The sequence below is a fragment of the Sebastes umbrosus genome, chromosome 3 (assembly GCF_015220745.1).
Source record: "Sebastes umbrosus isolate fSebUmb1 chromosome 3, fSebUmb1.pri, whole genome shotgun sequence".
NCBI lineage: Eukaryota > Metazoa > Chordata > Actinopteri > Perciformes > Sebastidae > Sebastes > Sebastes umbrosus.
The window spans coordinates 4,857,843-4,872,409 of NC_051271.1; the positions used below are offsets into that span (position 1 = coordinate 4,857,843).

Below are 14,567 nucleotides of genomic sequence, written 5' to 3' on the forward strand. Positions count from 1 at the left end.
GAGTTGCTTATCAATCATTCAAATCAGCTCTGTAATGTAACGACATGTCTGGGCCTTTAGAGGACTGTGTTTTACATAGGTACATAATAACACACAGGGTCTGAAATTAGCATCTGCCACCTGCCAAATGCAGGTATTTTTTTGTGGACAGTGGCGGATAAAATTGTCAGGCCATCCGAAACTTTGTCCGATTCCTTGGCATCTCACGCATCCGTGACTACTGATTCCTCTCTGATGCTTTCCGACAGTTATGCATGCTCAATGACGCATACGCATGCTGTATCATGTTTCAGTTTGTTTGGGACCGGAGACATGGCGGAGAGAAAAAAAAACGCTCAAAAGCATGGCGCTACTAAACCTGAGGGGCGCACCCTGTTTTTTCCCTGATAATGCTGCACTGTGAACAACAAATCAATGCTGAAATCGTCAGGAGGAGAGGTAGTAACAGTCCTGACTGGTTAAATAACGGAGCTACTAACGTTAACGGAGGTGCCATTGAGTTATTATTTTGAGGCGTTCAATCTCAAGCTCAGTAAAAATGACCATTGGGGGGAGGTAAATTACAACATTATCATGATGTGTTCAAATGCAATCTCGTAAAATTAAGCTTTTGGCGAGAAACTTGAATAAATCCAGTTGTTTGAAGGAGATGTTTTCACAGCAATATAAAATAGATATTAGAGAGAGAATTATAACCTGTTGAACTTCTTAACACTAGCTCTAAGCAGCTCGCCAAGATTTTTTTTTAATCAAAGCAAATATTTAAATAATCATTTGAATGTGTGTTTTTATGCAAATAACCACTATAGATGACTATAACAAAGTACAGTACTGTGTACAGTAACCTCCCACCCCCAAAAAATAGGGCTCCCCCAGAGGCTACGGTGTAATTCAAACACTGTAATTTACCATGTATATAATGTTTTTAGTGTAAATTATATTGAACATCGAATGACATCAGATCTAAAATGTTATTCCTTCATTTAGTGCAGAAATTTCAAAAGTGGCAGATAAAATTTCTGAGTGGCAGATAAAAGGAAAATACTAGCCTGCCGCAGTGGCAGGAAGTGAAAAAAAGTTAATTTCACACCATGATAACACAATTACACAGAAATGACAATAGAACACAAACCTACCGGACATTTTTGAGCATGTAGAGCACCTCGGAGGGGAGGTGGGAATTGGCCACATCGAACTCGGTGAGGTCAGCCTCCAGCACTGAGGGAGGGGGCTCCTTGGCCTGCAGGATGGGCACCTCCTTCTTAAAGCGCAGGATCCTGCACAGCAGAGAAACAGGAAGACAGCAGGATGAGATGGGAAAATGTGTGAAGCTCTAACAGTGAACTGGCCAGGACAGTAGTAGTAGAAGTTTTATTGATGGCGAGAGAGAGCTTTCTGTCATACTTTTTGGCAATGTTGAGCATCTTCTGCTTCTTCTTTAGGCGTGGCCGAGAGGACGAGGATGTACCCACCAGGGAAGAGGTAGACTGCGAGACCTGTTGGGAAACATACTGGTGTAAAAAGTATTCCCATGATGTCGTCATCGTAGAAGACTAAAACACTACAGGAATGACATGTGACTCACTGTAGGTCAAAGTCAGACCATGATAAATACAACACTGATTTGCATACTGGCTGTTGAAGTATTATCATTTTGTGCCAGGCAGCCACACACTCACTTTGCGCATGATCTTTCTCCCATAGAACATGACTTTGTCCCTCTTGCGAAAGCGGTATTTGGGTGCCTCCTGAGCTTCTATGTCTGTGAAATTAAATGAATGTCAATTTACCACAGAATTGCACACAAGTTCTCTTTTTTTTTGGTGACTATAATTGCAATTTTCTCAGAGCACTAGGCTCTCAGCAGGTACTGACTTCGAAGCTGGATCCTCCGCATGATAAAGAAGATGAGGATGGCGATGAGGACTATGGCGATGCCCGCACCAATCACCATCCCCACCATCTGAAGAGAAAAGAGGAGAGAGGACGTGTTTACAAAGTCAAAAGCTGCATAATGACAAAATATATTGGCTGCAGCGCTAAAATTATATTTGGTTGGATGTTTAAATGTATTAAAAGTATCACTAAAAGTATCACTAAAAGTATCACTATAAGCATCAATCTCCTACACTCACCATGCTCGTCTGTAGTTCCTCCTCCACAAACGTCTTGATGTTATCAAACCCGTCCTAATGTAACAGAGAAATACAGAGAAATTACAACCAAACGACCAAAACTTCTACAGGCAGCATGCTAGTTGCTTAGTAGCATTCCCAATGGCTGCAACCTCCTACAGTATATTGAGACTGACACACTGTGTGGGCCTGAAGGTTTCACTTCCATTGAAGTGTAATGGAATGTGGGAATAAGGGGATTTGCTCCGGAGGCAGGAATGTCTGACCATCAGTGATTGGGAACCGAGAGGAGAAGGAGATGAACGTGTAACGTCTGAACTTCTCCACGCTTGTGCCCTTACATGTGTCTTCCAACGTCTTCCATGTTTCCTAAACCTTACTTTTAGTTCCACTTTCCACTCTGTTAACCCTCTGAGACCCACAATAGACCCGTTTTTGTCTTTTTTTAGGGGGTACAGGGGGTCTTTAGGGGGAGATAGCAGGTCAACGTAGTGGATGTCACGTAGGCCCTGTTCAGACCTGGTATTAACATGCGTCCTCAGTGATCGGATCACAAGTGGACAGCTCTAAGTACAGGTGTGAACACACTTAATACGCATTGAGGACACATTGAGATCGGATCTTTCAGACCACAGAGGTGGTCTGGGCCACATATGGCCACATTCTTTTAGCAGTGTGTACCGACTCCTCATGTGAATAATAATGGAAATGGGGTGTGACATAATGGAAACTGATGGAGCTGGACTTTGGGCGAGGCTGCGGGAGAAAAAAAAAGCCACTGAGCATGTAAAGAAACCAAGAAAAAAAAGATAAGAGTAAAGCATAAGAATAACTAGGAAATGGCTTATTTCTAATCATGTGCATTTCCTTCCAAAAACAAGCAGATAAAGAGAGAAAAAAAACTCATAGAAAGCACAGTAGTTTTTTCCTTTTGGCTTGATTAGAGAGACTTTTATCACTAAAGTTCACTGAACTGAGCACTTCTTTACACCTCAAAACAAGGCCGTCACTGCAGGGAGTGGAGATCCTGTGGCCAAGATAAGCTTGTTTGACTACCGAGCCATCAGATACAGTATTGATAGAGCAAGAGTAATATGTTTTTAGTGCTCTGGCTGCGTTCAGCCAATGAGACTGCTGTCTGTTATCAGTGGTTATTGATTTGTGTGTGAGGAGCTAAGGGTTATTTGGCAGTAAAAGGCCTAAGGTGGACACTGGGGGATATTGGCAGTGGGGCTAACAGATGGGTGAGTGCATATAGGCAGGATGTGAACACCGAAATATACTTTAGCTGGAGGCTTCAAGTAGGAGTTTGGAAATAAAAGTGTAAGTTTAAGTGTGGAGAGTGTGTGTGCAAATTTACAGTCCAATAAATTGACAAGCTGGAGTGCGACAAACAGAGAGTCTGTTACTAAACAAGACTCGTGTCCGGTCAGTCTGTGAATTTATGGCTAAATTGTTACTCAAATAGTCATTGGTCATGTCTTTAATGTTAAATCCAGCGGTACATATCTACCAGGTCCGACGAGGACACTAGGGGACGCGCTGCTCCACTCAACTGGCTGTTCAAGCGGTGACGTACCCTATCGTTGAACGCACCTGATTGGTCCCTGGTTTTCTGCTCGCCGTTTCAAACATGAAACAACATGGCGGCCTGCTCGTAAACTTCGTGTTATTCCGTCTAAACAATCCACCAAAATCTACTTCTGAAAACATTTGAAGCTAGAAATAGGCGATGCCACTGCTGAATCTCGCTTCAGTTTAGAACTAGATCGCCTAGTTTGACAGCTTGGTCCAAGTTTCGTAAGCAGAACGCATCGCGCTGGACGACTCATTTGCATAAAGGACTGTTCCCCGCCTTTTCAATTTGAAAGAGCAACAACCAATGACGAAACTCCAACACTCGACCGACCAATCATGTAACTTCATCACTCAGTGACAGACTTTTGCGTGTGTAGGGCTGGCCCTCTGCGGTCCAGCCAAAAATAGAAACTGAATTATCTTACATGCTGCTATGTATATGAGGACATTGTCATATGTCCTCATATGACAGGAAATGATGGGTTAACATATATCAGAAAGAAATCGAATATAACTTATTATTTTATTTAGGAGTTTCCTTAGAATTCTTATCAAGAGAAACTCTTTTATGTACTTCAGGTTTTGGGCGAGTTGAAGATGTTTTGTCGTGTACAGCTTTGGGCTAAGGTTTGGGTTTGGTTAAGTTAATTTCAAAGTAGGAGAAGCGACGTACAGCGGGGGAAAAAAAAGAGAACGGCAGAGGGCATATGTAGCCTGTACACTGTATTACACTGGCATGCTAACAATCAGCAGTAGAGACAATGATGCAACAACTGTATTTCAAAGGAATCTCAATATCCCCAATGACTCGTGTAAGGCCGCTTCATCGTGGGAATGTTATGACCTGTGATTGTGGCTGTCTGAACTCTCAAGGTCAAGCTGGGAAAGAAGTTTAGAGTTTACCAGCCACATTCATCTGGCCTATGTTGGGAAAAGGTCATGTTGAGTTTGACGCCAGTGAGGCCGTTCGCTGTTATGAGCTGCTATTGTGTGCCATGTCTGCAATTTGAGCAGTGTAATTGCCACTAAACATGTGACCTAAGTGCATTTTCTCATTAGCTAATATAAGATAATTGTGCAGAGTTGTGTAAGACACAGATCATGTATGTATTTGTGACAGTCTTTCTGTGAGTCTAAAGCAGGCCTTTCTCGATGAACTTTGGCACTTACCAACTCCTGATGGCTCACATTACATTTACTCATTAATACCTCGGTTTTATTGCTTTACTCCTATGTGTTTTATCATTATGCCAATAAATCCAGAGAGCAAACCAACCTCGGGACCGGGGGCGTCTCCTTGGACCTCTTGTTCCGAGGTACTCTGTCCCATTGTAACCGTGTTTCTTCATAGGGATGGTCCATCAACGGCCACTGGAAACAAAGACAGATATGCATACTAAACATGCTTTTTTTCCATGGAAGACATTTTCACACAGTAGGAAAAGCACAGGTGATGGTTGAATGGCTGTTATGAATAAATGGTCTATCAAAGCAGAAACAAGCCTGTGTTTACTCGTGCACAAACACATACGGGAATTTAAATTTTTCCCTTTTTACTTTTCAGCTGCATCCATGGAGGGATGCCACCTTACTTGTAGGAACTCGACATCCACAAACATCCATCAGTGTTTCTTTGAGGCCGCTTCCCAACGTCTGGCCATTTAAGGCCTTTCCCATTTCCTGTGAGCTACAAAATTACATCTGCACAGTTTGTGCTCCCATTAAGAAAATGACTCATCGTAACTACGGACACGCATGCAGCACACAAACAAACACTAAATTGCTCCAAGCTACTGCAAACTAGTGACGAGACACCAGCCAAACAACAAAGAGAGTATGAAGCTGTTAGCACAAAAGCCTTGCTTCGGGGCAGAGGATTTGGAAGTGCCTGTTTGTATTCTTAACCGTCTGGTTGCAACAATCATACTTAATCTCTCCTTAAAAAAATCGCTTTAACTGAGTACTAGAGTCAGAGAAGGATCAAATTATTGCGTCCTACAGCAGCACACTGGCGAGGACACTGGGACAGGCTTTGTCTCTCTCTCTCTCTCTCACACACAGCAGGCTATCTAGATAACAGATAAAAACCTCTCCAGATGGTAACCCCTTCCCCTCTTTTTATCCATCCTCCCTCTCCATTCCCCTCCCTACGGGATGATCTTCTTACTGTCCCAATTAATTGGTGCCACTCCTATTTGGGATTTAAAGAGAACATTTAAGGCAGCATAATAAAAATTTTAAGTTTGTGGTCATAGTTTTTTTTTACAATTTCTTCTTTAAATTCGTGAATATGTCAGTTTTTATACTATTATGTGTGAGTGACTGCAGTAGTGATGGTTTTTCACCAGCACACAACTTGATGTCTTTGCGTGAAAGGCTGTGGAGAAGCAGAATATTTTGTTTTTTTCTGAAGATACTGGTATCATATGAAACTAGAAAAAAAAGGAATCCATTTGTACCAACTATATCATACTAGCTTGTCGGAGGCTAAATAACACTCCAAACTTGCGCCTGGCGAGGAAAAACTAGCACGACCATTTTCAAAGGGGTCCCTTGACCTCTGACCTCCAGATATGTGAATGTAAATGGGTTCTATGGGTACCCACGAGTCTCCCCTTTACAGACATCCCCATTTTATGATAATCACATGCAGTTTGGGGCAGTTTGCCATGTTATGATTTGAGCGCATTTTCTATGCTAAATGCAGTACCTGTGAGGGTTTCTGGACAATATTTGTCATTGTTTTGTGTTGTTAATTGATTTCCAATAATAAATATATACATAAATGTGCATAAAGCAGCATATTTTCCCACTCCCATGTTGATAAGACTATTAAACACTTGACAAATCTCCCTTTAAGGTACATTTTGAACCGATTAAAAAATTAGTGATTAATTTGCGATTAATCACGATTAACTATTTTAATTAATTGACAGCTTTAGTATTTTTGCTTTTGTTTAATTTACTACACAACCACTATTGCCTTTCCTCCAACCCCTCATCTAAACCTGCATAGAAACAGATGCTGCTACATACATACTGCAATATTTTACCTCCCCGGGTTGCTCCTTTTTACAGTCAATTAACCACATGCACATTTACTGGGCGTAGCCCAGTATAACCAGAATCCTCTGATCACTGAGCTACTACACTGAAGCAATAATTCCCAAAGTTCATCCAGCTACATACCACCTCTCTCTGCCCACAGACTGATTCAGCTGACGCAGGCCTGTGTGCTGCTGCTGCTGGGACGACAAGCTTCATTCGCTGTCTATGGGCAAATAAACAGCTATGTTAGCTTAGCACGCCGAGGTCCACCGATTCCCCACTCCTACTCTGACGACTCCAGCAGAATGTGAGGCTGGAGGGAGAACAAGCTGGCTCACAACACACTCGATGTTTGCTGAGGAGGGCATACAAAGTAGGCTACGGCGCTAGCGTGAAGAAACCTATAAACAAGCAAGTGTCTCATGGCTGATAGCCAACTGACCATAAGAGAAAAGACATTACCATAGCCATAGAATGGACTACAAACAGGCCTCTTGTTCTGTGTCCCAAGTATTCATTTAAAGGATGTTTGAATGCATGTTGATCGGTAGATGAAGAGAAAAAATAATTGATTACCATTTTAGTCTGTCAATACATCGTGATGCAATAGATTCAGAATTACTCTTTAGTTGCTCTAGTTGAATACTACTAATAGAAAACTAACAAAAGCAAAAGTTTGTTTTTGTTTTTTATCAGAATCTGAGGATGAGCTGCAACTAACGTTTAATTAATGAATCAATTAGTCGATCGACAGAGAAATAACTTAAATTGAATCAACTTTGATAATCGATAAACTCTTTTTCAGTCATTTTTAAAGCAAAAATATCAAATGATTGTCTCTTGCTTGTAATCATGAAATTAACTGATAATGAAAATAATAGTTAGTTGCAGCACTATTATTAATTCAGTGTTTAGTCTATAAAAGATAATAAAAATAGTAGAAAATAATGCTCATCACAACTTTCAAGAGTCCAAGGTTTCTTCAAATATCTTGTTTTTTTTGTCCAAAACCCAAAGAAATTCACTTTGCGATGACATAAAACAGAGAAAAGCAGCAAAACATCTCATTTGAGAACCAGATATTTAGTGTTTTTTCCCTATTTGTGCTTGAAAAATTACAAACAATTAATCAATGCGGAAAGGGCCACAGGCCGGATTCGAACCCGGGCCGCCGCGGTCAGGACCAAGCCTTAATACATGGATGCCCGCTCTACCAACTGAGCTAACCCAGGCGCCCCACAATGACTATGTTTTGACTGCTAAAAGTAAAAAAAATATTATCTAGCCGTGAAGCAACAACATAGGCTGGCATCATCTACATCTTTCATCTGATGCATTTCCTGCTTAAACCTATAACATCAGTGGCTGAGAGAGGGCGGCTGAACTGCTGCATAGATGAAATCTAATCAGTGAAAGGTTGAGGATGCAGTGTCGCGTTACGTGAAGTAACCCTGCAAGTCACAAACAAACCACAGAACAGGATGCTGCTACTGTGTGGACACACAGTTTCAAATGAGAATCTTCAGCATTAATGTTGACTAGTCTGTGTACAGCACCTTTATAACATTAAAAGATGTGTTATTGCAATATATCGCAATAAACTAAATCGTAACCCCTGTATCATGATATGTATCGTCTTGCCAACACACAGCCCTAAAAATCAACACCAGCCAAATGTCAGCAAATTTTGGCTGCAGGGTTGGAATTAACTTTGTTGTCCACCTGCCACTGTGGCTGGTGGATTCCAAAGTCTACCAGTCACTCAATAGAGTATCATTGTTTTTTTGGCCGGTGAGTGAAGGAAAACTAGCAGCCACTTGCATATTTTACCAGCATTTGGCTGGTGGCTGCCTGGTGCTAATTTCAAACCCTGTTTGGCTACAGTTGGATCTTTCATTTATTGGTCTTTGGCAGGTATCCAGCCATCATTTGCAAATCCTTTTTTATTCTGAAAACCAAAAACTGAGCTTAGCTTGTGGATTTTAGGATGTTCCTGTACTGTCCCTTGTGCTGTAAAACGTTTCTTACTCTGTTTCTTGTGCAGCAGCCTCTGTAACACAACTTTCATCATTCCGGATAAGAGCGTTGACCAAAACGTATTGCTACACAACACAAACACTTTGCCTCAGATTGTCTCTCTTTCTCCCTTTGTTTCTTCACACCATCGTGTGTGGTAATAGAACTGTAAGAACAGCACAGGCGTGCTATCCCCTAGAGATGAGACAGTAGCCAGCCTCTAGCCTCCTAGCAGTGCCTCCCTCCATGCAGGCCTATTCCCATTGTTCTCAATGAACAATGAAGCTAGTGTTGACTCCACTGTCCAGGGGCAGACCTGGGCCGACTACTAACACAACCACGTCTGTTTTCACCTAACACAATACACCCTCTAGCTACGCCATGAGATTCACAATAACAATAACGCGCCTGTAGGATGATGTGTTTGAACCCACAGACACAAGGTAAAAAAAAAACATTACAAAAGCTGTGACTCTGCACTATATCCATATTTTAATGATTTAACAGTGGAAGAACACAACCACAGAGAAACATGTCTTTGGTTGAATGTGCTACTGTCAACACAATTACTTTAGTCTGTCACCTTTGACCCTGAAAGTCAAGCCAAACTGTTAGTTTCACTTTACAATATACCTTTATAGAAACATGTCTTAAAGCAGTGATTCTGAAAGTGACTCTCTGTCGGGGGGTCCGCGAAACAATTAGCTATAAATTATAAAATTGTGTATCATTAAATGTGTATATCTAGAGATGGGGAGCATTTCCACCAATAATAAAAATATGTTGTGTCCATTACTCCCACCAACGTTAGCTTTGGGCCAGTAGAAACTCTGAAGTTCATATTTTTTTTAATTGAAGCATTTCCTGAAAGTCAGTGAGTTTAAATATCTGGATTTATTAGGATTTATTATGCCAGTCTTTCATTTTACTTGAAATGTAGGCTATAAATGCCGTCAGGTTGAGTCCAACTGCAATTTGAATAAAATCCATCCATCCATTATCTGTAACCGCTTATCCTATTCAGAGTCGCGGGGGGGCTGAAGTCAATCCCAGCTGACATTGGCCGAAGGCTGGGTACACCCTGGACAGGTCGCCAGACTATCACAGGGCTGACACATAGAGACAGACAACCATTCACGCTCACATTCACACCTACAGGCAATTTAGAGTTACAGTTAACCTGCATGTCTTTGGACTGTGGGAGGAAACCCACACTAACACAGGGAGAACATGCAAACTCCACACAGAAGGGTTTTTGAATCTGCGACCCTCTTGGAATTCGACAGTGCTAACCACTGCACCACCGTGCCACCCTTGAATAAAATCAAGTGCCATTTATAACATTGCAAATTTCCCAGCTGTTGGATTTATAAAGGATTACCTCATCTTATCTTCACATGATTCAGATTTAAATATCTTACATTTAAATATTACATTATTAATCCCAAATACAAACGGCAGCAAAGTACTGACCAAGGTGAACCCAGAGGTCGACATGAGCTCATATTTCCCTCCAGCCAAAATAGTTTTGCCCAATTTGCCCCCACAGAGAGAGGTGTTGCCTTACTGCCCTCTTGTACTGTACATACCCTGGCTGGCAGGATTGTTCAGTCAAGTTGTAAACACATCCAGAAGGCGGGGGGGGGGGGGGGACAGATTAACAGATTACTGAAAAAAAAGTGTTTTTCTTTCAATACGATACGATACAACTTTATTGTCAGTTTGCACTGAAATTCATTTTGCATCCACAGGCAGCTCAGTTTGAGAAAAAGTACACATACAACAGACATACTGTTACCATAGACAGACAGACAAGTAACACCCATCAGACAAAAAACAAAACACATCACAATTATTCATACATAACCCATTACAAAATGACCATCTGTCTTCTGGATTTACATGTCTTTAGCAGCACATTAATTATTATTTAGCAACAAGATGGACTGATGGACAAAAGTTTTCTTTAACCTGATGTGGTTAAATGTAGGGACTCTGAATCACCTCTTTGGAGGGCAGAAATTGATATTCCCCATTTAAAGGTCCCATATCATGCTTATTTTCAGGTTGATTCTTGTATTTTGTGTTTCTAATAGAACATGTTTACATGCTGTAATGTTCAAAAAACACATTATTTTCCTAGTACTGTCTGCCTGAATATACCTGTATTTACACTCGGTCTGAAACGCTCCGTTTTAGTGCATTTCGACGGAATTTCAATGGAATTGCGTTGCTAGGCAAAATCTTGGGTCCATGTTTACTTCCTGTCAGCTGATGTTATTTACATACACTGCAACAGGAAATAAACTGGGACACATTTAGAATGTTTACGTTTAAAACCGTGTAATGGTCTAAATATTGTATATTTGTGACATCACAAATGGACAGAAATCCTAACGGCTTGTTTCAAACGCGCAATTTCTGAATACGGGTGGGTGTGTATTTCTACGTATATTGAGCATTTTGATAGATTAACAGTATTTATATAGCACTTAAACCTGCTTTATTATGTAAAATACCTGAAAATCTCACTTTTTACAATATGGGACCTTTAAAACATGTAAGGGATCAGAAGAGATGCTGTTGGCAAGTCTGAGCATGCTGTTGTTGTGAGCTGCTTGAAAGGAGGCTGTCACAGGTTGGCCAATAGACCTCAAAGCTCGTACTAAATGGAGCTACTGCCCAGCAGCAGCAGCGGCTGTTTTGACGCAGTGGTTGTGTTAGCTAAGCTAGCTAACAGTCACGGGAAGGGGATTGTGGCTGAACAGATAATACATAACGTCAGGCCTTTATTGGTGTTTAAGGGGAATTTCAAATCAATGAAACATTAAACGTGTATGGAGGTTTAACTGTTTTATCTTTGGTTGGATTCGTGGGGTTTAAAATAGCAGACATCTGTCCACCATCCAGGACAGAGGACACCTGGCTGACTGTCCCATCCATCCATACTGTACAGTAATCCCTGTGGCTATAACGGTGTCGCTGGGTAACGGTTGCTAGCTTTCGTTGCTACAGACGGCGGTTAATGTGTAAACGGCGGTTAATGACGGTTAATGTGTAAACGGCGGTTAATGACGGTTAATGTTTAACCGGCGGTTAATTTTGTAACGGTCTCTGTTTGACCTCCAATCCCACTGAGCTCAGCCGTTATTGACACACTTTGAACGGATGTTTCCACCGTTACCGACCACTCACCAACGCTCTCAAGTCTCAGTAAATCACAACGACCGTGAGCTAAAGCACCTATCATGCTGTAATCATGTCATTAAATTATCGATAGGTTATTATTAAAGAAGAAGGCATTTTACCTGAGATGATAGACTCCCGTCAAACCGTCACTAACTGTCAGTTAGCATACCAACAGAAATCATCTCTATGAAGCCCCGCCTCTTTTTACTTCCACCTAGTGATGTGTCGCGAACGAGCCGTTTCAAAGAGCCGGCTCCTTTTTTTTTTTTTTTTATATTATTTTTATTGACAAATTTTAATGACAACACATACATCAAACAAAAATCAAAACCCGTAACCCAACCCAAAATTTCATGCACCTGCACTCGCACACTCATACACACACCCACACACATTTACACCCGGGGAGGGGTAATACAAATAACTAAGAGATAATTATCTAAACCGCATGTCAAGAACAAAACATACATATCGTTACATACAGTATCATCCACGTGATAGTTAAATGCAAGCCGTCCATAATGGGAGTATTCAACAACAGAACAGAGAAAAGGAAAAACAAAACAATCAATATACATACAAATAAAAAATACAAATATTGTCAAACTGAGTCCAAATATTACAGAAAGGGGCCCCAAGATTCTTCCCATTTATGTTGACATTTAAATTATTGGCTTGCAATTTCTCCATGTGGATAACTGAGACCAGTTCATGCAACCAGTTTCTGAAGCACGGTGGAGTTGGTGTCTTCCAGTCTTTGAGAATCAAAGTCGATGGGAGCCGGCTCCCGTCGGAGAGCTGTTTTTTTTTTTTTCTTCTTTCTTTAATTAATTCAAGGCAGAATGATAGGACGATCTTCTCCGCGCCACGGGCACTCCATGCACTGACTGTGACTGAATGTTGTGTTAATGACGTCCGTGCGACCAATCAGGTGATGACAGACAAGGATCATAACATCAAGCAGGGAGGGCCCGGGAGGGGCCAGGAGGGGCCAGGAGGGGCCTGGAGGGGCCTGGAGGGGCGGGGGTGCGCGGCGCGCTGACAGTCTACAGGTACAGAGCTGGAGGAAGAGGAGGAGAGAAATAGAGAGAGGAGTGCGGTGCGCGAATAGCAGACAAGATGAGTGACGGTCGGAAACGAAGCAGCATGTAAAATTATGGTATTCTGGAAATTATAAGGTTTAGTAGAATTATATTGAATAATTTAAGTGATATATGTGCACACATACTACAATAATAGGTAAAAACAGCGCTAAATTTGGCTGAATTATAAAAGGCATAAGTGCCTAAAACGAAGAGCAGTTTGGGAGCCGCAAGAGCCGGCTCTTCTTGGTGAGCTGAGCCAAATGATCTGGCTCACTAAAAAGAGCCGGAATTCCCATCACTACTTCCACCAGGATTCTGGCCAATCAACGACCGAGACGCTGTAAAGATGGACCAATCAAAATGCAAATCTGGGGCTATATCCCGCCCACATGTTAGTAAATACATAGTCGGTGTCCAATGATTATTGAGGGACACAACTAGTCGAGCCATGATTGGATAACGTCTTGATTGACATGTTACATTAACCTATCAAAGCAGATGAGCTTCAGAGTGTTACACTGATATGAGTAAGTACTTGACTTACTGTATGCTAATGTATAATTTAAGGTTTATCATTGATTACAGTGAATACTCCACATCCAGCACTACTCCCAGTAGACCACTTACACACCCAAAAACTGACAATAACCTGATATTTTCAGGTGGAATTTCATTCATTCATTCATTCATTCATTCATTCTCACCGTGCAATATCATTTTCCACTTGTGCAATTTTGTTAATAGTCTGTTTATTGTCAATACTGTATTTTTATACTTCCTTTTATTAAAATGGTTCACATTTTGTTACACCTTTTTTTACTGTTAGCTTATGCTTCCTGTTTTTTGCACTATCCCCTTTGCTGCTGTACCGTGCAAATTTCCCCACTGCGAGACTAATAAAGGAATATCTTATCTCATCTTATCTTATAAAGTGATCAGCCTACATCAAGTCTATCATCTACCAGACCTGTGTACTCTACTGTACCTCAAAATGCTGCTAATTGAATCAGGAAACTTCTGATATCAATGTGATTGATTTAATGTCCACAGCACATTCGCCATGGCAACACATATCTTTTATCATACAGTGGTTACAGATATCAATCTGACAGTAGATTAACGACAACATTATAGTATGTGTCAAAATATATTGCTTTTTTAACTTACTAGTTTACCTTTCAAAGTAAAACTAATGCAACATCGCCCTCTTGTGGGTTCCATCTATATCACAAGCTGTCTTTACTTTATTTGGTCAATATTTCAAAACTACAACAGAGTATCAGGGCCACATTGAGTCTGAGATTTTGAGAATAAAGTCATAATATTACGAGAAAAAGGCAATAATTTAATGAGAATAAAATCACACTATTTAAGAAAAAAAAAGTAATATTACGAGAATAAAGTCATAACTTTACGATAAATAAAGTAATTTCCTCCTCTATAAAAGAGGCATTTTTCCCATCAGGTCCGTGTGGTTCTTTCTTCAGAATAAATGCAGTTTCTTGCACAATCTTTT

The 14,567-nt window shown here is 40.9% G+C and overlaps 2 protein-coding genes across 12 annotated transcripts in view; both read right to left on the minus strand.

Moving 5' to 3' along the window:
- Positions 1-12,172, minus strand: part of pnpla6 (patatin-like phospholipase domain containing 6) — a 38,971-nt gene extending 26,799 nt beyond the window's left edge. For 6 of the 10 annotated variants that reach the window (XM_037763539.1, XM_037763537.1, XM_037763535.1 and 3 more), the window contains exons 1-7: positions 12,086-12,172; positions 4,990-5,084; positions 2,136-2,189; positions 1,876-1,963; positions 1,680-1,762; positions 1,405-1,511; positions 1,137-1,277 (exon numbers count right to left, since the gene is read on the minus strand). In XM_037763539.1, the coding sequence (XP_037619467.1) occupies positions 1,137-1,277; positions 1,405-1,511; positions 1,680-1,762; positions 1,876-1,963; positions 2,136-2,189; positions 4,990-5,043 (527 nt within the window). In that variant the 5' untranslated portion in view covers positions 5,044-5,084; positions 12,086-12,172. Of the gene's footprint in view, positions 1-1,136; positions 1,278-1,404; positions 1,512-1,679; positions 1,763-1,875; positions 1,964-2,135; positions 2,190-4,989; positions 5,085-6,902; positions 7,051-12,085 lie in introns of those variants that run through there. The other 4 variants (XM_037763540.1, XM_037763538.1, XM_037763534.1 and 1 more) reach the window with 2 other exon arrangements.
- Positions 11,239-14,567, minus strand: part of LOC119484636 (homeobox protein MSH-C-like) — a 47,779-nt gene continuing 44,450 nt past the window's right edge. For both annotated transcript variants that reach the window (XM_037763609.1, XM_037763608.1), the window contains one exon: positions 11,239-11,275. The gene's annotated coding sequence lies outside the window, so the exon portion shown is untranslated. The remainder of the gene's footprint in view (positions 11,276-14,567) is intronic.